Consider the following 24,513-nt stretch of genomic DNA (forward strand, 5'->3'; position numbering starts at 1 on the left):
GCCTAAATGAAACAGTTTAAAAATGTAAAGTAGAAAAAACTCACAAATTATTTTGTTTTGTTGTTTTTCAGATTCTTTGTTGTTATTTCAAAATCACATATTCATAAGAACTTTCCTAAGAATAGTGAATGAGGCAAGTTATAGTAAATGCTCTAAAGTCTGTTTCTACTTGCATTACCCACCTGCACAGTGTAAAACTGCACACACTGAATGAGCTGAGAAGGCCCGTGCTGAGCATGTGCAGTGCAGTATAAGCTATTTGAAGATACAAAGACGGACACCAGGGCATGGTGGTAAGAACTGTAAACCAACTGACGACTCAACAAGACCAACACCAGCCGGGACACACGAGACCGAATTTCAAAACAACAACAACAAAGAGAGGCTATGCCGTTGATTTGCAAATAATATTCTTTATTTAAACAGTCTTGTGGTTTGTTTATCCGAGAGTGTAGATTCCACACTGTGTGAAGACAGCCATCGTTTTACTGATGGAAGGCTTCTAATCTTATTCGGGATGGATCTTCTGGGTGTCTCAAAGCAATTCCATAACGCAGAAGCAGTTCAATATATGGCGGCCAAAAGGATTCATTAATTTTAACATATGGGTCATGTGGAACATCGAACATTCTATTTATAAGCATCTAAGAAAAAAATTATTAAAAAGATACCTTTTGTGGGAAAGTCTACATACATTCATAAAACAATAGTTTTGCCCCAAAGAATATTGACTACTATTCTTGAACAGCTGTTCATAACCATTACTTTTATGTAAACAATATCTGATTTTAAAGACAACAGACAGTAGAGGATGAAATATATATTAAAATGAATCCCCCGTAAAATGAAAACAATTTCTAAAAATTACCTAAAAAGATTTAGAACTTTCCTACTTCTTTTAGCATGATTTCCTTTAAATAAGAGCAAGAATTATAAAAAATAAAATGTGTACATCAGGTGTAGATCACAGCTACATAATGCCCTGGGTATCATCTCCATCACTGTGGGAGAAAAAAATTTTAATTTTACAAACTGAACACAAAGTAAAAAGAAGGACAGCAGGCGTCTCTGAATATGGAGAAGGGAGAAGAAACCACCAGCTTGGCCCTTTAAACTACCTGCTCTATACTAAATCTTCAAAAATAGTTGTTTGCCGTTATCAATTCCTTCATCTTCCCCTTGGATATCTCTGGTTACTTTACCAAGGGTGTCGAGATCTTACAGTGAAATTTGATAAACTTTGAGTATTATAGGGTAGCTTTTCTCAAAATCTATTCTTCATGGAAATGTGGCTTCTTATTAGGTTCTAAGGTGTTGAGAAGCAGGGTTCTCACTCCAGGAGAATATCAACAGATGAGTCCATAAATAAAATGTAATATATATACATACTTAATACCCACATGCACTAAATAATATATGGATAATATATTTAATATATATGCATATAATGAAATTATCTCAATTTTAGAAAAATGGAACTAGAAAATATAATTTAAAATAAAATAAGCCAAATTTAGCCAAAAGTCCTGTTTCCCTTATATGGAATCTAGATTTAAATAGGAGTGTGTGTGTATGTGTGTGTATATATGAATGGAATGAAAGAGTGGTGGTGGGGGGATAGAACAGAGGGTAAAGAAAGAGGCAGAGAAGGGAAGAAAAGCACAGCGAGGGAGACTGTTTGAGGAAGGGCACCAGGAAGAGAGGAGTAAGGATAGAGGGTAGTAATTGGGACAAAAGTGAGCAAGTACAATGACATATATACATGAAAATACCACAATCAACCATTATTTTTTAAGTTTTCTCAAAAACTTAAATAAAAAGTAAAAGAAAACTACAGTACTGTCATCACCAGAATGTTCACAGAAGCCTGCTAATGACATCTAAGACCTACTGGCATCTGCAGTGACTTTTCATGGAGCAATTATGTTCAATTATAGTCAATTATATTCAGTTTGAAAGTGAATGTTTCATGAAATATGGTGACAGTGCAAATGTGTTATTATTTTGCCTTTTGCCTCTTCATCTACCTCTCAGTTTTTTAGCAATTTATAAAACTAGATCTTAGAACTGAGAACAATCAAGGACTCTTTAGGTGCACACATAATTCATGACAAATCATTAATTGTAGGTCAGATTTTTAACTGAAAAATATTATTATTTTAAAGATCATGAAAAGAAAAGGCACAATTTATATAAAGTGTTATAAAAGTGACTAAAATTAACCCGCCAACCCCTAATTTCAATCTTAGTTATATCAATATTTAAAAGTAGAAAATAAAAATGTCAACTGTCACTAATATTCCTATTTCAAGTCCTTCATCCTGTAAAATAAAAAGCTCACAATCCCCTTTCTTTTAAGTATTATGAGTACTTTCATATTTTATAGTAGTTATTTATCTTCATATAATTTAAATTTTTGTGAGATAGATATATAACTCCCTAGTACGGCAGCTGCCTATGGTAAGAACTTGCTTTCTATCCCAATGCCATAGAAAGCAAAAGAATAAAGTGATTTTATCTTTCATCTCCAATTTTTATTAATTATATTAATTAAAATTCTAATAAAAAAGACAGTAGAGGGCTGGAGAGATGGCTCAGCGGTTAAGAGCACCCAACTGCTCCTCCAGAGGTCCTGAGTTCAATTCCCAGCAACCACATGGTGGCTCACAACCATCTGTAAGGAGATTCGATGCCCTCTTCTGGTGTATCTGAAAACAGCTACAGTGTACTTATATGTAATAAATGAATAAATCTTTAAAAAAAAAAAAAAGACAGTAGAAATATGACAAAAATTCAAATTTAAAATGAGTATGCTAATTTTTTTCACTAAATTGTAGATTAAATACTAGTTATTTTTGTCACTGATAATATGAACTGCAAAGAAAATAATGATTTTCTAAGTTTTATATTGCATCCTAATTTATAACCATGTGTTTCAGATAATGTTAATATTTTACATAAAGTGTCACTTTAAAATATTTATTACATTTGTTTCTCTGTATGTACAAATACAGACAGAATGATGGACAAATTAGAGGACAGTTTGCAGGAAATGGCTCTCCCTGGGAATTGAACTCAAATAACTGGGTTTTGCAACAAGAACATTTAACCAGTAAACAATCTCACTGGCCTAAAGTCACTTTTTTTTTTTTACCTTTTAGAAGATAATACATCCAAGAAAGGCTTCAGTTTTAGTTTAAACTAGGGAAGTCAGGAACATCAACACAGTTTCTGATTATAAATCAAACAACTATTCCTATCTAGCTTTTCAAGACAGTGATAGATTATTATATAAAAAATATTTATTAGTAGAGATTCTTAGGTAGCAAACCTGATTGCTTATAACCAACTCATTGAGTTCTGAAAATACTCTTCTAGATTTACTAGTCCTAGAACTAGGAGGGAACCCACCCCTAATCCAGAAGCTGTCTCCAATTGACAGCACTTGCAAATGAAGTTTGGTTTTCTTCAAGAAAGTCTCACTGGGAAACACACAACTCTCAATGGTAGATCCCATGTCCAGGAGTGGGACCTAAGAAAAACATATACTCAATGGCCTCTTTAGAGGTTCTTTGTCTCATAATGTCATGGGAAAGCATTTTTTAAAAACCGTATAGATATTTTGTACATATATATACTGGTTTCTGGTTTTGTGTCTTTATGGGATTTCTGATTGTGTGACTGTGTATGTCTCTGCACCTATATGTGTTTCTCATGCATTTGCCTTGGCTTTTTCTTGCTTTGTCCTATTCCAATTTGTTTATCTTTGTTCTATTTTATTATTATTCCTTAGATACCTATTTGTTTTCTAAACAATGACAGAAAAGATGTGGCTCCAGATAGAAGAGAAGTTGAAAGGAGTTGGGCGAGGAGAAATCATAATCAGAATACACTGTATGAAAAAATCTATTGCAACAAAAGAAAAAATTGAAAAAGCAAATGACTATTTGCGTTTCATAGACTTCTCTGCCTAAGGTTTTCTAAAATAATTCACATATTTAATAAATTTAATAACCTGGCTAGAATTCAAGTATATTTTTACAATGACAAAGATATCTATTTATAAAGCAAAATAAATACCAAACTAGAAAGGTTGGAATTAGTCTTTCTATTATAATAAAAAAAACATTTTATTTAAGGAAAAATTATATATTCATTTATATGTTTTAGGTGGAGGACTGAGTTGTAAACTAGAATTCTTTCAGAATAACAGCACAAGATTTTAGGGTGCAAAAAGTAAATCACTAAATAAGCAACTCTCTTAAAGAGTCAAAAATAAAACAAACTTTTAAAATTCTTGTTTTTCAAGACATACTGTATCCCTAGCTGTTCTGAAGCTCACTCTGTAGACCAGGGTAGCCTCAAACTCAAGAGATTCGCCTGCCTCTGCCTCCAGAGTGCTGGGATTAAAGGCAAATGCTATCATGTCTAGGTCAAGTATTCTTAATAGAAAATAAAAGTAGCATTTTTTTTATCTTTAACACCAATTGTTCACTAAAGAGATAGCAAAAAAACATACACTTACCTCTAACATTTCATTCAGTGTTATCAGCCGTGTATTCAATTCTTGAATATTTTCTTTGAGAAATGTAAATAATAATTAACATGGCAGAATATCAAACCATATGGCTTAAAAATACTTCTAAGTTATAATTGTACAAGGTAAAGACAAATTCTGAAAGTAAACAACTTCATAGTAGAAGTTTGATTCCTAAAAATGTAATGGAAACCTTTATAATTATATTAAGATAGTTTAAGCTACCCATAAACATACACTAAATTATAAATATTATATATAATATAAAATTAAGTAATACGCTTGAACTACACAAAAATTCTCCAAGCAAATTGTATCCTACTACATTTCAGGGAGGCTTCTAGGGGAGCCCTCCTTTTTTACCTTCCCATAGGTCTTGATAGCTCCCAATAGATCAAAAGTTCCTGGCATTGACTCAGTTCACTGAATTTTTAACCTTAATAACATGAAATAACTTATTTTAAAAAATTGTAAGAAAGCCACTATAATGCTCAAGTGTTTTTCATATTAATTCTCATTAGTTCCTTCAGCTTTTTCTCATGACATAAGATTTGATATCCCTCATAACTATAGTCACGGTTAAAATTTTCAGTCTCTCAAATGATCTAGGTGTGATTTAACCTTCACAAATAAAAAGAAAGAATATGTTCATACACAACTGCAGATGTTAGAATTTTTGTCCATCTATTTAATTCTGCTAACTTCTGAGGAGAGAGAGAGAGAGAGAAAGAGAAAGAGAGAGAGAGAAAGAGAAAAAAAAAAAAAAAAACAGAGCACAGTTACAGAACTGACTAGCAAATATAAAGACAGATTAAATTTAAACAGGTATACTTAAGTCTCAGAAATTCTTAAAGAAATCATTTGGCAAAAAAAAAAAAAAAAAAAAAATGGCTTTAATTGGCTGGAGAAAATGGCTTGGTGGTTAGGAGCTCTGATTGTTCTTCCAGAAGACCTGGGTTCAATTCATAACACTCACATGGTGGATCACAACCTTCTGTAACTCACACATGTGGTATAAATATATAAATACATACATACATACATACATACACATACATATATATATATATGTTTATATGTAGGCAAAACATAAAATAAAGAAGATAAATAAAATAGCTTCTAAAAATTATTGGCTTGAATTTAAGAACTGATAAAAAATAAGTAATGAATCCAATATAAAATAGAATAAGGGCTAAACATACTAATGGTAGTGTCTCAATACAAATAAAAACTGAAAGTAAAAATAACACAAAATTAGAATGGGGGTACAGGTGTAAGAGTATTTTCTTATTTCCATATCGGTACATTCATACTACTTAAAACTGAGAGATAAAGTTATAAAAACTTCAAACATTTATATTTTTTATAATTTGTTTCTTTTGTATTAGAGGTCTCTCTCCAGTGTTCAAACGATTTGAAGCAAAGAAATATTTCTTCAAGTTCAACATTTGAATTTCATTTTTCTTCTACAGAGTTATTAAAGTCATATTTATCATTGATGGTATAGAAGCAAGAATAAAATTCTACTATGCCAGTCAGCCATCAATCTGTTTGTTTTTTTTGTTTGTTTGTTTTGTTTTTTACTATTTATTTTACGCATATGAATACACTGTAGCTGTTTTCAGACACACCAGAAGAGGGCATCAGATCTCATATCAAATGGTTGTGAACCACCATGTGGTTGCTGGGAATTGAACTCAGGACCTCTGGAAGAGCAGTCAGTGCTCTTTCTTAACCTCTGAGCCATCTCTCCAGCCCCCCATCAATCTGTACTGCACTTAGTGACTCGCTAACACATTAATGATGAGCCAGGACTTGGGTTCTTAACTTTCTTTTTTATGTTTGTAATTAAGTTGTAAGGTTTACTATTGTAAACAGAACTATGTACCTCAAAAGTCTTTGTTGAAACTCAGATGTAGTTGTATTTGGAAACAGGACATAAGTAGGTAATCACGTGTTAAATGAGGTCACTGGGTAGGGACCAGTTCCAATGAGGTCTACTTCTTGGGTTTTGTGTGTGTGAGTATGTGTGTTGTTTTGTTTTTGTGTGACATTAAGACATAAGTCTTAATGTAAACTTCAGTGTAAACTTAGGAAACAATTTTTTTTCTCCCTGAATGTAGAGCTGAGATCAATGTGAACAGAACAAGAAGGTACCAGCTCCCAGCAGGAATAAAACTCATCAGGAACTAACCTAACCCGGAGAGGGCTTTAATCTTGCACTTCTAGTCTTGAGACAGAAAAATTCCACTTTTATGCCAGGATCTCTGGTATTCTGTTATAGCCACTCACTAATACAGTATTAATGCTGACCAGATACCAAGAAGCAGAAAGAGACAGGGTTAAACAGACAAAGTAGAAACAGAAAAGATCTCCCATTAGATTTTCCTCTGATCCCATACACAAGTTGTGCAATGCAAGCATGTGGGCACTGGGTGCACATACAATACACACACAAATAAATAAATAAAACATTAAATCTTTAAAAATGTATTTAACCAATCCCATTTTATTAAATAATAAAGTATCTCTGATTTTTCAGTAACTATGATAGGATACAGGAATATTTGTGTACATGTCTCACTATGCCTCACTCCTTTGCTTTGTTCCTATACAAAAACAAGTACAATTATAACAATTTAGAGATTGTCTTCTCTAAAACTTACCCTTTTCTTTTGAGTATTTCCATCAGGCAGTGGAAAATGATCTTCTAAAAAATCACCCAAGGCAAGTAGGAGCTTCTCTTTAAATTCTTTTATACTAAGGATCTTGGCTTTCAGTTCATTAAAAATTCTAATAATAAAAAATAATAAGACAAACATTAAACTGATAAACTACATTTGTGCACACTACTAATTATACAGGAAACTGACCAAAATGTTGTGAAGTTTTATTTGATCCATATAACCAGAGCATTCTTTACAACACGTAGTAAAACAGTACAGTAAGATAAGTCATCCCAAAAGATGAAACAACTAATAGTTGGCAAAACTTAGGACCACCTTTTGGTCTACGTTATATAATAAGTACTTTTTTTTTTCCAAAAAAAAAATCTGTTTGAAAAAATCCAGAATACAAAATTAATTACCTTGATTCAGTAAATGTTACATCCCGATTTTTCAAGTCACTGTGTAATACATTAAGAGTTTCCAGTATTTGCTGCTGTTCATCCAACCACTGTTGCTCCCTTTAAGCATCAAAAACAATAGTCAAAATAATATTTAAGTGCAAACTCAGTTTGTATCAATGCTTAATCAAAATTACAAATTTACCTTGCTAAGTCTTCTTTTAACTTTTCATTCTCTGATTGAATGACAGACCGTACCATTTCAAGATCATATCTCAACTTTTGGAACTAGAATAAAAGAATTCAAGCTAAAGCTTTGTCTTTTAGCTTATACACAGTTCAGTTTCAAGTAACAGTGAAATTGATCTAAAATGTCTCAACGTGGAAGCCAACAGTAAAAATGCTAACCAGAACAGTTGGAAATGATAGATATACAGCAAGCAGATGGTAAGTTTTGGTGACACTGATAAATATAAAATACAAGGATTTTCAAGCTACATATTTTAATTTCTAACTGAAATTAAATTAATGAACTGCTTTTAGTAGATCAGGTCTTTTTTTCTGATGAAAATACACAAAAATTAAAACAAAGAATATATATCATTCTTTCAGTATTGATTCAACCTGCAACTCAACATTGATTATTAGTTATCAGCCGGCAGTCATTGCTGAAGAATGAAAGAGTGGGGAAAACAAAGAGTGGAATGCAGAAAGCTGAGCAATAAATACCTGCAACTGTGGTCTAACCAGAAAGAGAAAGTAACCCAAACTAATAATAATATAATGAGGTGCAAGGCAGAACTGCTGTAAGGTATTATAATTTGGAAATATCTCTGACTAGGTAACATGTGAATAAGACGAAAACCAAATAAAGTAGTATACTATCTAGAACAGAAAATTCCAGACATAAAATAAACTCAAAGGTTGGGAATTAGTTCTAATGTTTTGTCTTAATTTGGCTCCCAAGACCACACTTACAGACCTGAGGGTCCCTGGCCCCAACTGGATCCAATTGGTAATAAAGAATTGCTATAAATCCAATGGCTGGGCAGGGAGACAAAGGCGGGACTTTTAGACTGCAGGGGCAACAAACCAAGGGAGAGAGAACCACCATGTTGATTAGCCATTCCCCTGACTGTGTTTGGGATATCAGAGGTGACATACAGATTTTAAAAGATGTTAACTCATGAATGCCAGGCGGGTGTGTTAGCTCCAGGGAGGTTTAGATGTGGCCAGTTCAGCATACGCATGACCTAGCAGAAACCAAAGCGACTTAACTAATTAACCATTATGTTACACTGGTATATTTGAGATATCTGACCAACACAAAAGGCTATGAGAAACTTAATGCTGACCTCTTACCTACTATTCTTTCCTTGGAAGAACATGTTAATTACTATTCTAGTCTCCGAATTGCAAGGGTTTCCACTACTTTTTTTCTAACTTTAAATCAATTATAAGTTATAAATATATTTTTTTTTCTTTTCTTTTTTTGGAGCTGGGGACCAAACCCAGGGCCTTGCGCTTGCTAGGCAAGCGTTCTACCACTGAGCCAAATCCCCAACCCCATAAATGTATTTTATAAATTCCAAAGTAACTAAAAAATAAAATAAGGAACAAATAGAAATATCTAGTAATCCAGTGCTGTAATACGGTGGTTTAAATGAAAATGGCACCTATAGGCTCTTAGAAAGTGGCAGTATTAGGAGGTTTGGCCTTGTGGGAGGAAGTGTGTCATGGGAGTGGGCTATAGGGTTTCAGATGCTCAAGTCAGGTACAGTGTCTCTCTCTCTTCTGGCTTCCTTTTGATCAGGAGAGGACATAGAACTCTCAGCTCCTTCTCAAGCAGCACCATCTGCCTGTGTGCTGCCATGCTTTCTGGCATGATGACAATGGAGTAAACTTCTGAACTGTTGCCAGCCCCAATTAAATGCTTTCCCTTACAAGAGTTGCCATGGTCATGGTGTCTCATCATAGCAATAGATCCCTAACGAAAACATGTAATAAAGTGGCTTTTAAAAAAATGTAAAGCAAGAAAAAGAGAAAAACGAGACCACAAAAAAGTTGGCTCAAAAAGAATGAGCATATACATATCACTGTATCAATGAGATCAATAATAGATTAAAAGAATATTATACTGATATTGTACCATATTAAATCGTCTAACAATGGAATTAAATTAGAAATTAACAAATAAAAGTAGGAAACTTCAAATATGTGGACACTAAAAAAGCTCTAAAAACTCTATGAAACAAAGAAGCAATAAGTAGGAAATTGAGAAACAATAACTTCAATCATCAGTTAGTATGATTAAATATAAAAATATAACATTGAAATTTCTAGGAGCAGAACTTGAAAAATGACTCAGTGGTTAAGAGCACTGAATGTTCTGTTCTTCTAGAGGACCTGGTTTAATTCCCAGCAACATGATGGCTTACAGCCAGCCATCTATAACGATCTGATGCCCTCTTCTGGTGTGCAGCCATACATTCAAACAAAGCACTTTTTTCGGGGTTGGGGATTTAGCTCAGTGATAGAGCGCTTGCCTAGTAAGCGCAAGGCCCTGGGTTCGGTCCCCAGCTCCGGACAAAAAAAAAAAAAAAAAAAAAAAAAAAAACAAAAACAACAAACAAAAAAAAAACAAAGCACTCATACATAAAATATATAAATACTCAGATATAATATAACTTAAAATCCTTGTTAGAAATATAAAGAAACAAAGCAACACTCTCAAATTAATGGTCTTATTTTTTATCATAAACTAAAAAAGTTAAAAATAAAACTCTTAATTCTAAAGAAATAATGAGGACTGGAGAGATGGTTCAGTGGTTAAGTCTTCCAGAGATCCTGAGTTCAATTCCCAACAACCACATGGTGGCTCACGGTCATCTGTAATGGGATCTGATGTCCTCTTCTAATGTGTCTGAAGACAGCTACAGTGTATTCATATTCAATAAATAAATAAATCTTTTTTAAAAAGGAACAATAAGGAACAAAAAAACAGTGAAATGTGGGAAGGGGTGAAAGAAACAGACAGAGGAGGAGGTCAGGAGGAGAGAACTCAATGATGCCAAAAGCCAGCTCTTTAAGTCATTATCATTCAGAAAGCATGAAAAACTTACGGTTAATCCTTACTTTGAATAAAAGGATGGGTCTAAGGACGGAGCTCAATGGGAAGGTTTTCCTTCTATCATGCACAAAACCCTCCCCAGATTTGATTCTGATCCTAACAGAAACAAATTCTTCAGAAACACTTATAAAAGAAATTTTCCTCTTTCTAGTTAAGCACAGCTATGATAAATATAAACATCATTTTGGTTTTGTTTTGCTCATTTTTGCCCACTATATTTCAGTTATCCAGAGGTGGAATAAATTCCTTTGTGAATACAAAGGGAATTATTACCTTTCTGGGACTCTGGGAATGAGAAGAGTCAAAATATATAAAACATAATTTAAAGAAAGGAAGAAGAACAGAAAGCATGAAAGAGATGATGAGCAGCTGAAAAGCATGATGAAGAAGAAAGGCTGCACAGAGAGAAGCAGGAGAAGCCTCTAAAGCTCTACCTCTGCACAGGGGTCACAGGGATCCACACTGACAGAAAGGAAGGGGAACTCAAAGCTGAAACCACAAGTCATGCAGCTCTGGTGAGAACAAACTGGTGATCCTAATCAAAGAATAAGCCCATAGCACTCACAAACATTAAATTCAGTGGGGTGCTGTGGGGGTAGGGAAATCAGTGTGGGAGTGACTCCTAAGTAGCAGACCACACCTACAGAAAAAAAATCCCAGTTGGTCCTTCCTCACGCTGCTACAACTAGACACTGGGAACTCTTGCTGGAGTGCCCGACTAGGAAATGGAGTAGAGAAGGAGACTTAACTACCCACGCTCCATGCTGAGAAGTGGTTCAACTTTGTAAAAGGCAGTAAGCCCCAGTTCTTAAAGATTACTGTGTAAGTTAAGAGCTTGACGCTACAGAGAGCAACTGTTTGGCCTTAGAAGCTGCCTCTATTTAACATAAAGTTTGCTGCTTTAAGGCAAAGACCTAGAGGCCTGAGCCCAAGTCCAGTGGATCATTCAAGTTTCTGCAGTCCTCTGCCTCTAGCAGAGTGGTTTATCCAGGCAGTTTGAAAACACTGAAATTAGGAGACAATAAACAGGGTTCCCTCAGGTTTCCCCACCAGTGTGGCTCTCATAGCTTGGTCTGTCCCCACCCCGCCCCCAACTACCCAAAATATCCCTAGTTTGTACATTTGCCACCCCTCTATGTCATACCTAGGTGAACATACTTTCTCAATCTTGGAATATGAATAGGCCGCAGATTTGGTTGGGTTTTGTTTTTGGTTTGGTTTAGTCTTTGGTTTTGGGAGACAGGGTTTCTCTGCGTAGCCCTGGCCAGCTGTGTAACTTGCTCTGTGGACAAGGCTAGCCTCAAATTCAGAGAATTGCCTGCCTCTGCCTCCCAAATGCTGGGATTGAAAGTGTGAGCCACCACTGCCTGGCTAATCTTTGTTTCTTTATAATAAAAACAGCCTTCTCTCCACTGTGCAACAGTATTCTATAAAATAGCTATTAACCCCATTCATATTTTGAGACAGGTAACCCAGACTAATCCAAACTTACTATGAACCCTGGACAATTCTCCTGTCCCAACTTTCCAATGACAGCTGTGAGTCACCATGCCAAGATATTTTGGTCTAAATCCTTTTTTCCTGGCTTAGCATTCCTAACACACTAGAAATTCCTAACATGGTAGTTACCTTTTTATATACTAGTGAATGAAAAGCAGAACCTAGCCAGTTTTAAGATGAGGGCTAGAGACTAGAAAGATCAAGACATGATCAGGTGATTGGGACTTTTACCCTATCCTCCAATTTTTGAAAAGAGAAAAAGAGCTGAAAGTTAAGCTAATCATTGACCAATTATTTCATCAATTTCACCTCCATAGTAATGTTTCCATGTAAAAATCAAAAGGACTGGGCTCAGGGAACTTCTGGACAGCTAAATGGATGGGAAGGTCTGGCACGGTGGCACTAAGGATACCAAAGTTCCATTCCCTTTCCTATAGACCTTAATCTATACATTTTTTTTATCTAGCTATTCATCTGCATTTTTGGGGTGATGCCTTTTATAACAAATGAATAAGCATGTTTCTGTGAGATCTGTGAGTCTCTCTAGAAAATTATTCACACCTAAAGATGGAATCCCAGCATGGTTATGGCAAATGGGAGGTGGAGACAGGAGAGTGCTTAGAAGCCTGAGAGCTAGCTACCCTGGCACACCCAATGGAAAACAACAAAGAAATCCTGTCTCACACAAAGTTGTCCCCTGACCTGCACATGCACACATTCTCACACTCACACCAGAATTAGTATATATACAAACAGCAAAAATAAAAAAGCTCAAATCTTTAAAATACTTAGCTCAATAAAACACATAAATTTTAATGTGTCGAGTGGTTTAGTTTACTTATTATTTGGAATATTACTAACCATGAACAACTCACCTCTTCTCTTCCTAATGTTAACAAAACGCCTTCACTGAGGGGAACTGCTACAAAAATAAAATAAAACAAAGTCATAGCTCTTAGTTAATTTTCAAGAATTTGATTTTGTGGCTTTTCTATTCCACTCATATATTACCAAATTTTTATAAAATATATTCATTTTTATGCCTTCTAGATTAATATTTTTACACATATAACTACAAGTATATAACAGTGGATAATTTGATATCTGTGCATTTGTTTTTAAGTTCTTTTCTTTCCTAAAGCCAAAAAACCATGCTTAGTAGTGTTTGTAAAAGGGGCTCCTTGGGTTATTTTCTTTGCAGTCATAGATCCTATACATATATGGAAGCATTCACAAACACAAAGGTTTATTTCTTGTCACTTACTCTTGTAAGACTAGCATATCAAGCATGTCACCACCATGCTCACTCAGCAGCACACCCACGGTACAGAAGTAGTCATCACTTCATAATGTCATAGTGTCTTATGTGTATGTATATGTATCATGTTGTAGTGGTAATTTCTGAATTGAGTATTAATATTGTGTTAGACATGATTTTATGTCTTTATGTACTAGTGCTTTTCATTTCAAGGACCATACTCCCCAGAAATGGAATTATATAGAATGAAATATAGTTAAAACTCTGTAAGGTTATGTCAGATTCCTTTGTAAAAATGCATCTACAATCAACAAATTATATACAGCAAATTATGTACAAAGTTTTTGCAACAGGAGAAATAAACATTTAATTTCCCACAGAGAAATTAATAACATCAATATTTATTCAAAATTTTAGTTTTTAATCAAATGAGATTTGAAATTATCAAATGATATATTACTAAAAGTTTGCCTACTATTCAGTTGTAAGTAATTCTAGAGCGACACGTGTGTAGTTTGGAATCAACTATATCATGTGTTGAAGGTTTGGGTGCCAGCTTTGAGTCTAACGAGAGCTAAGGGAAACTTTCTGAGGTAAAACATAGTAGATAGAAATTATTAGGTAACTAGAGAGGTGGCCCTGAGCACTGGAACCTAGTACCTTTTTGCTTTTTCTTTGAAACCTGGAGACCATGACATAAGCAACATGGGCGGTCACCATGCTTTCCCTTTCTACAGGTCCAAAGTGACACAGCCAAGTGACCATGGACTGAAACTTCTAAAATCACAAGCCAAATGAACTTTGACTATTGATAAACTGCTATTCCTATGTTTTTTTCAGTAACAGGTAGCTAACACAAGTGCTAACCCATTTCAACAAATGCAATGCAAAGACTTTTAGAGACTATACGGTGGGAAGGAATACATTTTATGTGGCTTTTTTTTCATAATTAAACATCTAGAAAACAGAACTTTAGGAGAGCTGTGGAACTGTAACAAACGATACAACATCATGTTGCTGGAACTTCAGTAAAGGAGAAAGACTAAGAAGAGGCTGAAAAAATATGGAGAAATAATGTCAGAGTTTCTCAAGTTTTGCAAAAGACATAATTCCACATATTTAAGAAACTGAACATCGGATAAGGTAAATCTAAAGAAACCTATGCCAAGATAAACTGTAATTTCATCTGAAACCTAAAATTCCTCAAAGCAGCCAGGGGAGAAACAACAAGACCATATACAGAAAACAGTATTTTGCTTCACTTATAGCCAGGAAGGCAGAAGCAGCAGACTCATCAGATGATAAGGAAGATAACTACTGCATAATCAGTGAAAATATTCTTTAAGAAAGAAGAAATAGCGATATTCTCAGACAAAGAAAAATGTACAGAATTTGTCACTAATTATGAACCATAAAGATGACCGAGGTTCTTGAAACAAAGCAATAAGCTCTGTACTTTCTCCTGCTCTCCTGAGCTATATGCTAATTGGCTCTCTCCTGCTCTCCTGAACTATATACTAATCACCTTACCTTGTAAGCACGGGAACATGAGGTCGGTACTTGGAACCACGTAAAACACCTGAGCATGGTGCTATGGGTTCAGATTCGCAGGGCCAGGGAGACTAAGATGGATCTCCAGGGTTCACTAGTCAGCTAGTCTAGCCTACTTGATTGAGTTCCAAGCCAGTGAGAGGCCCTGCCTCAAAAAAGAAAAGTAGATGACACCCAAGGAATGCTGTTCAGTGCCCAACCACACATGTGTATAGTTCCTTAAAACACACATGCACTCAAACACTTTAATGAAGCTACCCTGATTTTTTTTACAATTACAAGAAAATAAATCATTTTAACAACTTGGAGAAAGCTTTGAAGTAGATCTAAGCTGAGCTGTGTTGATTCCTATAAATATGCTCAGACTCTTGACCTACAAAAATTGATAGAAAATCAATGTGTTCTTTTGTACAACTTTGAAAAAAATCAAAAACTTTCAAAAACTTTAATAACAGTTGTTGTCTACTGGGGTTCCTTCAATTAGTCTCTTAATTTTTAAGTTTAAAAGTTTCAATGATGAAAAGAAGTCACTGGTAAGAAACTAACAAAAAGCTCATGAATCATACTGACCTAAAGGACTGCTGATTAAAGTAGCAGCTCAATATTTAGTAGCTGTCTATGTTTGAAGTGCAAAGAAAGATCTAGGAGAAATCTAAAATGTATATATAGTTCATCAAATACCAGTTCATGAACTAGAGAAATCATGAATTAGGTATTTTAGATAAGATCTGGGATGGACAAAAAAAATCCGAGTCCATTGCTACAGAGAATTCTTGTTTGAACATATATGTGAAAATAATTATGAACTGGAGTATGCCCCTAACCCCAAATTCATGCTTAACTTCTAATATCCAATATCCAATATTGGATCCAATATCCACTCAGTAAACTCAACATTACTGATAGGCAATTAAGTTAGCATGATATTATTAAAATGAGCCCTAATCCAATGAGATTAAGCTAAAGAGAGGCACAGGGAAACACAGATGAAGACAATAAAAGATGACTGCTATAGCTTGAATAAATGTTTTCCAAATTCCGTGTGCTAAAGGCTTGGTCCTCGGGACTATCTAAGTGGGGATACTATAAAACCCTGAGAAGATGGGGCATAGTAGTCTTTAGATCATTAGCAGCACAGCTCTTTAGGAGAGTGTGGGACCGTGGTCTCTTCTCTGCTTCAAAGCTCATGATTTGAACATTTTGTTCTGATGCCTGTACCCTACCATTGGCACTAAGCAAAAGTTGTTTCTAATTTTAAATCAAAAATTCTAGAGCATTTTCAAGGTTACTTAACTCAGGTATTTTCTTAGTGCTGGAAGGCTGACAGTACAAAGGCCATTTAAAGCTAATAAGAGACCCCAGAAGAAATCAACTTTGCTGACAACTTGAACTTAGGCCACCTGATGGTTAGTCTTTATTGTCAATTTGATAGGATTTAGGCTCACACGGAAATAACTCACTGGACATGACTGTGACAGATTTTTCTATATTAGGTTAATTGAAGTGGGATCATCCACCCTAAATGTATATACATTAATATTCCATGGGCTAGAATCCCAAATGAATTAAAAACAAACAAAAAAATAAAACAAGAAAGAAAAAACAAAAAGCAAGTTGAGCATAAGCATTCATCTCCCTTTCTTCCAAACTGGACACCAAGTGACCAGCCCATCCTCACTCCTGTCACCTTACCTTTCCTGCCATGACTACATCCTCTAGAACGTTTATACAAAAATTTCCTTTCTTCTCCAAGTTGCTTCTGTCAGGAATTTTGTAACAACAATAAAACAAATTATTAGTGGAGTCTGCTAGGATCTAGAACTATGATAAGATAAATCTCCAATGTTTATGTTACACATCTCATTATACTTTGTAAGATTCTTTGTTACAGCCTTGGTAAACTAATTCTGAAGTCATATTACAGATGTAACACACAGAAGCCTAAATAGCTGGTATAGCATGTAGGATAACAATTGAATAAAACTAAGTATGATAGTGGTAAATACATACAATTCTCTTGCAGTGAGGCTAAGGCACAAGTCCCCTAAGTTCTAGGCTAGCACTGGGATATGTTTACATAGCAGAAACCCTGACTATGAAAAAACAACAAAAGAACAACAGCTGAGTACACATCTCTAAAGAATACCAACTTAATTAGAACAGAGGCAGAAGGAACACCCATTCAGAGCCTGCCCCACATGTGGCAGCCATACATATACAGCCACCCAATTAGATAAGATGGATGAAGCAAAGAAGTGCAGTCCGAGAGGAACCGGATGTAGATCTCTCCTGAGAGACACAGCCAAAATACAGCAAATACATAGGCAAATGCCAGCAGCAAACCACTGAACTGAGAACGGGACCCCCATTGAAGGAATCAGAGAAAGAACTGGAAGAGCTTGAAGGGGCTCGAGACCCCATATGAACAACAATGCCAACCAATCAGAGCTTCCAGGGACTAAGCCACTACCCAAAGACTATACATGGACTGACCCTGGGCTCCGACCTCATAGGTAGCAATGAATAGCCTAGTAAGAGCACCAGTGGAAGGGGAAGCCCTTGGTCCTGCTAAGACTGAAGCCCCAGTGAACGTGATTGTTGGGGGGAGGTAGGGAATGGGGGAAAGATAGGAGGGAACACCAATAGAGAAGGGGAGGGACAGGGGTTAGGGGGATGTTGGCCCAAAAACCAGGAAATAGAATAAAAATGTAAATGTAAATAAGAAATACTCAAGTTAATAAAGATGAAAAAAAAAAAAAACAAAAAAAAGAAAAAGAAATTTAAAAAAAGGAAAAGAATACCAACTTAACAGCTACATAAGAGATTCTCAAGTATAATGCTAAGAAGAAAAAAATATAGTTACAGGCAAATTTTAAAATTACAATTGTATACCACCACTATATAACTGGAGTGCTAAAATTAAAGGCTATCAAGCAGTAATGCAAAAATGTGGAACAATTAAGGAATTAGCATGAGTAAATAAAACCAAGAATATAGATGATACTATCGAAAAAAAAGGAGATAGCCTAGGACTGCTACATAGAGAATCCCCAAAACTGGCACAAAGAATAATATAGAAAAGGAAGGCTAAGACTGAAAGTGGTTGTGGTGGGGCAAGTCAAAGGAAAAGTAATGGGAGGAAAAGAAACAAAAATAGATGTGGGAAAAAAAACCCAGAACAATCTATACAGATAATCAGATACAAAAATAAATGGCTCAGGAAGCTTAGACTTTCATGGTGGTGGTGGTGGTGGTGGTGGTGGTGGTGGTGGTGGTGGTGGTAGTAGTAGTAGTAGTAGTAGTAGTACCAATAATATCTACTAGTTGGGTCTTGCTGCTGTAACATTTTAAGCCATCTTCCATTCTTTAAATAAAGGCAAAAAGTGTATTTGGTTCTCACTGGACAACTCAAGAAATAGCATAAAAACTAAATGTTTCCTATTCCAAAAATATATATAAAGTAACTTTTCCACCATGTAAGTTTCATTTATTAACAGTTCACAGTTTCTACTGAGCATAAGGCAGTGTAAATAAGTAAAATAATTACTATAATAAAATCTTCACAGTTCAAGTTATTATGCCCTAACGTAAGAATTTAATGTAGAAAAGAAAAATGGAGTGGGTCCTGGTATTAACAACCATGGGCAATATTGAAAGCAAATAAATCTTGTCATTCTTGAGGTCATTAATTTAATACCCCATTAATTTGTCTATGATATAAAAACCAAAAAATAAGAATCTTACTTTCGGGTTTTCTTTTGTTCCATTGACCAAGTTCAGCAGTCAAACATTTCACTTGCATAATAAGTAATGAGAGCTATAAAAGAAGACTTCAAGTTATTTCTTGTAGAATACTGATGAAAATATAATCAATACAGTAATAATAGTTGTAAAACAAGTGGATAACAAAATAGCACCGCCAAGCATACTCTGTCATAACAACTATTGCTCGTAAGTGGCTTTTTGCAGCAATGATATATAGTATGCTGTGGAAAATAATGAATTTGGCTTTACTACCAAATCTAAAAGAACCTAAGCATATCATATTTACTTCCTAAATATATCTTAAGAAAACAAAACAAGAAAGACATTCTCCTCCTAAAATAAAAGCATGTTATGTCCTGCCAGCATTTTTAGTTAAGTGTTCCTTAAATATGTTCATTTCCTCTCTGTGATCTTTCAAAAATATTATAACCACTTTTAGTTGTGCTTCAAAAAACACCAACAATATATGTGAAGATAATGATAAACTGGTTCCAGTGTCAAATAAAAAAGCATTTTTTAATATATATTAGTAGTCTATAAATTATGGTGAGTATGTTTTTGGTATGATGACAAATTTGATTCTCTTATGAAGTTTCTAAAAATAAAACAGCAGTTATATTTTAAAGCTATACATTATCAAAGTTTTTCCATAAGTCTAGCTTTTTGCTTCAGAAAGGAATTAAGTCAAGTATAGTGACATATGCTTGCAAATCAGCACTCCAAGACTCAGTTCAAGATCAGCTTCAACATAGCAAGTTCAAAGCCAGAGTAGGCTGCATGAGACCCTGGCTTTGAAAACAAAGCACAGAAAACTGAGTTTGAGCACTACAGGAATGAAGTTACTGTGCATGCAGAAAGGAGGCGTCAAAGGGAAGCAGAAACTGCTACTGCTTAAAAAGCCCTTGCCTTGGATTTGTGAACTTGGGATGATTTCAAGATGGCTTCCAAAAACTGACCTTAAGAGTGGCTTCCAATGCCAAAACTATTCAAGCAAAGAACCTAGCTTATGCTGAATACCTGCTTTATCTTCTAGTATTTTGATTATCTGCTAGGTTTAGATGCCACGTTTCTCTAAGGGTAAATAATGTTTCCGACAAGTTGATAGGCTAATATAGTATTAAATGACTCTATTGTGAGACAACTCCTGAAAGTTCCTATCTTGTTTCCTCTCAACTTTGTCCCATGTACCTTCTCCCCTTGCTGATGTGACTCTGTATCCTTTCACTATCATAAATCTCAGCCATAAGCAGATTATCTATTAAGTCCTATGCATCTGCTTTAAGAATCATCAAACTTGCAAAAGATCACTTGAGAACTCTCAACACAACAGGAAACCACAAACTACACTCTTTAGTTGTTTGTAACTTAGACAGTACATGTTTAACGGGTAGAGAAACACTCCTCTCAAAGTCAGTGCTTGGTGCACTGTGTGAAAACCATAGGTCTAGTATCCAATGATTCATATTTAATAAGGTCTTAACTTCTATAATAGAGAAACCATATTTTCCCAAGAAAAATCATAGGTTAGTTACATGTAGAGTTTATACATAGTATATGTATACATTTTTATGGATAAAAAAATAACATTATGAGTTCCAATATTTGGTGCACAAAAGATTACAGCTGTGTTATCTTGATGAATTGATCCTTTTTATTAACATGTAGTATCTTGTTTTAACATGCAATATCTTGTTTTATCTCTTCTAATTAGTTCTGGTTTGAATTTTCTTTTGTTATATAAATATAAATATATAAATAGTTATATAAATATAACTATTCCCTTTTTTTATAAACATATTTCCTGTTTCTTTGTTATTTTTTTTTCCATTCTTTGATACTAAGTTTTGGGGCATCTTTGATGGATAACTATGTTTTTGAGGACAATTATTTAATTGGTTCTTGGGTTTGTACTTTGTTTTTTATTTTAAACAAAAGAGTTTTCCAACTATTTAAGGATATAGGTATTAGAGTCCATGAAATGGTTCAGCAGGTAATTAGCATAAACCTGGCCACCTAAACTTAATTCCTGAAACATTTGTAAAGGTGAAAGGTGAGAACTGACTTCAAAGTTGCTCACGCATGTGCTCTCTCTCTCTCTCTCTCTCTCTCTCTCTCTCTCACACACACACACACACACATACACACACACACAGGCTAATTAATTTTAAAAGAATATAAGTATTAACAAGGCTATTATATTGGAATTAATATAAACACAAACTTTTTGTACAAAAAGAATGAATTCTGCTTACCTACTTTCAAGATAGGAATATAAAAAGTTCATACCTGAGCATTTGAGTTAGTGAGCGTCTCGGGTCCAATAAGTGATAATTTATTCTGACACTTGATTTAAAAAAATAAAAAAAAGTAAAGAAAAACAAATGACACTTACACTCCACAGACAATTCCCTTTTCCCTTTCTATACACACCCAATACAACACCCTTTTAAGAACATATAAATATGCGATACAGAATGTACTTAAGCTTCCACATAAGATGAGGAAGGCTGTGAAACTAGCTCCAAAGTCGATGTCTCAGAGACAAAGCAGGAGCTGTGCATGTATCTAAGTAGAGCACCACAGAAACTTCAGCCGTACCCTCACTCTGAACGGAACAGTGCTTGCTAGAACACCCAGTAGCTAGATGAATTATAAGCCACATAATGGGAAAAAAAGGGGAGGTAAGTGAACATGTAAAAAGCACTATAGAATAATAACAAAATAAGTAAATAGTTAACATAATATGCCTCCAAGAAATATTGTTTGCTCGACTTTAATTATCCAACAATGTAAATGATTGTCTTTGATAGGTAAAAATATGAGGAGCTTAAGTCTTATCTGCCCTCATATCTGGTTGTACTAATTTTCTGTAAAATTTAAAGTGACTTTTAAAATGCAAGTTTCTATAATGAAAAATAACAAAAAAGAATATAAGAATTATTTAGTACGTACATTAGTGACATAAAGTACCAAAGACTTTGTCAAAATGATTTTTAAAAACGTTACTAGCCTTTCCTACTCATACAGTTCAGTGAAAAGAACAGGATGCTCTCTGTATTCATAAACAACTCATTCTGCTGGCACTTTACTGAAGTAGGACACCACATGAGCCTATGACCTATATCTTATATTATGATATGTTAAAGAGAAAATTTTTACCAAAATAACATAGTGCATCAAGTATCCTTATCTCACTAAAATAAAAAATGTACATAATTTCAAAGTCAACATTTTAACTTTCTATATTTGTTTCACTCATGATTCTTAATTATGTATTATTTCTATTGCAATGTTCTCTATTTTGAGTACTAATTCAGTCAACATCTACTGCCCCAAACAGGTACTGAATGATTCATGATTTCCTCTAATCTGCATTTATTAACTTTTGTATCCTTTAGCTCCAACCTCCTTAAAATCTTTTGAACTCATTCTTGCAATGATACTATTCAGACCTTCATTACTTCTTAACAGGATGACTACTAGATTCTCTTAAAACATCCTGTTTCTGTACTCTTGTCTTAAAATATAACAAAACAATTTTCTTAATGTAGTCGATCATTTCACAGTGAATTTCAACCTTTTTGTGATCTCCCAATGTACATACTCCACAAAATCCATGTTTTTGTTCTATGCTAATTCTCTGCAGTCTCAATTTGTAAGATTTCCTTTTCCTAGTATATAGTTTCCATAATATCTTACTTAGATTTCTCTAACCTCTTTAAACTATACATTCTGACTTTCCTATTTTTGTCTTGTCCTAATTTTACAAGGTCTTGTTTATTTCTTGTAGAAAGCTAATCTCGACTCCTTTATACTTATGCCTTACATATTTCTCCTAAGTATAGTTTTTGCATTCTACCATAATACTCTTAATGGTGCCTTATATACACTATTATGAATGGCTATTGCCTCTATAAGAAAAAAAATCTCCCTGAGAGCCAGAACTATCATTATTTTTTCTTCTCTTTCTACAGTTTATCTAGTATAAAATTTCTTAAAAGAATGCTTTTAGGGTTAAAACCTATACAATAATTTATAGAAAAGAAGTTATGGAAAAACAAACATATTTCCTTCCTAAGACTATTATGTAAATTCACATTAATATATCACTTTTATCTGTTGACACTTACTTCTTCCATGTCTTTCCACATTTCTTCGCATTGTTTAATAAGTTCTTCCTCTGTATCTTTAACAGCGATCACATCTGGATCTACGTGTTGTTGATTCTCTGACATTTCCTGTATAGTTTTCTTCACCTTACTGCAACAACTGACATAAAAAAAGATACATGCATTTAACAACTATTTGCTGAATGTAACAGTGACTAACAAACAAAAACCCTTTCTATTGAAAGAGAAAAATGGGGGACTAGAGAGATGGCTCAGTGGTTAAGAGCACTGACTGCTCTTCTAGAGGTCCTGAGTTCAATTCCCAGCAACCACATGGTGGCTCACCACCTGTAATGCAATCCGATGCAATCTTCTAGTATGTTCTGAAGACATTTATAGTGTACTCGCATAAATAAAAATAAATTTTCCTTTATAAAAAAAAGAAACATGAACACACTGCTGTTGGAGGGAATACTTTAGTATAACCATTATAAAAGAGTAGGAATGTAACACAAAAATTAGAAACAATACAACCATAGGAGCCAGAAATTCCACTATTAGATATATACCCAAAGGAAACTAGCATGATGAAAAGATATTTACAATCTCTTGTTTATTACAGTACTATTCACAATAGCCCAGATATGTAATCAAGTGTCCACTAACTAAATTTTAAACTTTCATTATAATAGGAGAGTCAGTAGAATAGCAAGAGTGCAAAATTCAGGTGGGTGAATAGATGTATTGGTAAGAGCTTGTGGAAGTTGTGTTTGAGTTATTTCTTCCAACTAAATGAAATAACTAAGGTGATCCATTGTGAATAATTATCAAGAGAAGGAATTTGAATTTTAAGAGCAGATACAGCCTGGTGTTATGACCCATGCCTTTAATCTCAGCACTTAGGGAGGCAGAAGCAGAGGGAGGTGGATAGCTGTCCTTTAAAAAATCCTGTCTCAAAAGGAGGCAGGGTTCAGAGAAATAGCTACCGAATAAGGGATGAGGGTTTCAACCAAAATTTTAAGAATAGAGGGGGAAAGGTATACAGAATGGTTATTTTTTTTGGTCTTTAAAAGAACTCAAAGAATATAAAGTAACTTTGGATGGTAGTCCATTTTAAATTAGTAATTAGTGGCCCAATTAAAACGATAGCATATTAGGGAATATAGTCATCCAAGAGTAATGAAACATGTCACAAGGTTACTAGTGATGGCTGCTGTAAAGAACAGGGGATAATAGTGTATCATGAGATTTAAAATTAGGTAATTTTAAGGATGTAGACAGAGAGATAACAACAAAGAGAACCTGTAGGTTACAAGTCAGATATAAATCAGAATAAACACCATCCCAATGTATTTTTTACTCATATGTAATTTTTAAGTTTTAAATTGCTTAACTGATAAGTTACCAACGGAGAAGTTGTAAAATAGATACAGCACGATAACACGGCCCTATATTAAAGGAGTCGGTAACGTAAAGATGTCAATTCCCCCCAAACTGACCTATTTTATCTTAATTAAAATCCTAAAGGCTACAAAAACTACATCGCACTTGATGAGGAAATTCTAAAACCCACACAGAAATATACAGACCCAGAAA

General features: G+C 34.4%; 1 protein-coding gene across 1 annotated transcript; it reads right to left on the reverse strand.

Annotated features, from left to right (window-relative positions):
* Nucleotides 1-393: 393 nt before the first annotated feature.
* Cenpk (centromere protein K) lies at nucleotides 394-23,073 on the reverse strand. Its single transcript, XM_032898946.1, has 9 exons — nucleotides 22,939-23,073; nucleotides 21,095-21,151; nucleotides 18,788-18,860; nucleotides 13,110-13,156; nucleotides 7,810-7,892; nucleotides 7,626-7,724; nucleotides 7,200-7,330; nucleotides 4,526-4,578; nucleotides 394-644 (listed from the first exon to the last, which is right to left on the reverse strand). Exons 1-9 carry the CDS (start codon nucleotides 23,041-23,043, stop codon nucleotides 486-488), a joined length of 807 nt encoding a protein of 268 aa, XP_032754837.1. The 5' UTR covers nucleotides 23,044-23,073; the 3' UTR covers nucleotides 394-485.
* Nucleotides 23,074-24,513: the final 1,440 nt, after the last annotated feature.

This window comes from Rattus rattus, chromosome 3, assembly GCF_011064425.1.
Source record: "Rattus rattus isolate New Zealand chromosome 3, Rrattus_CSIRO_v1, whole genome shotgun sequence".
NCBI classification, from domain to species: domain Eukaryota; kingdom Metazoa; phylum Chordata; class Mammalia; order Rodentia; family Muridae; genus Rattus; species Rattus rattus.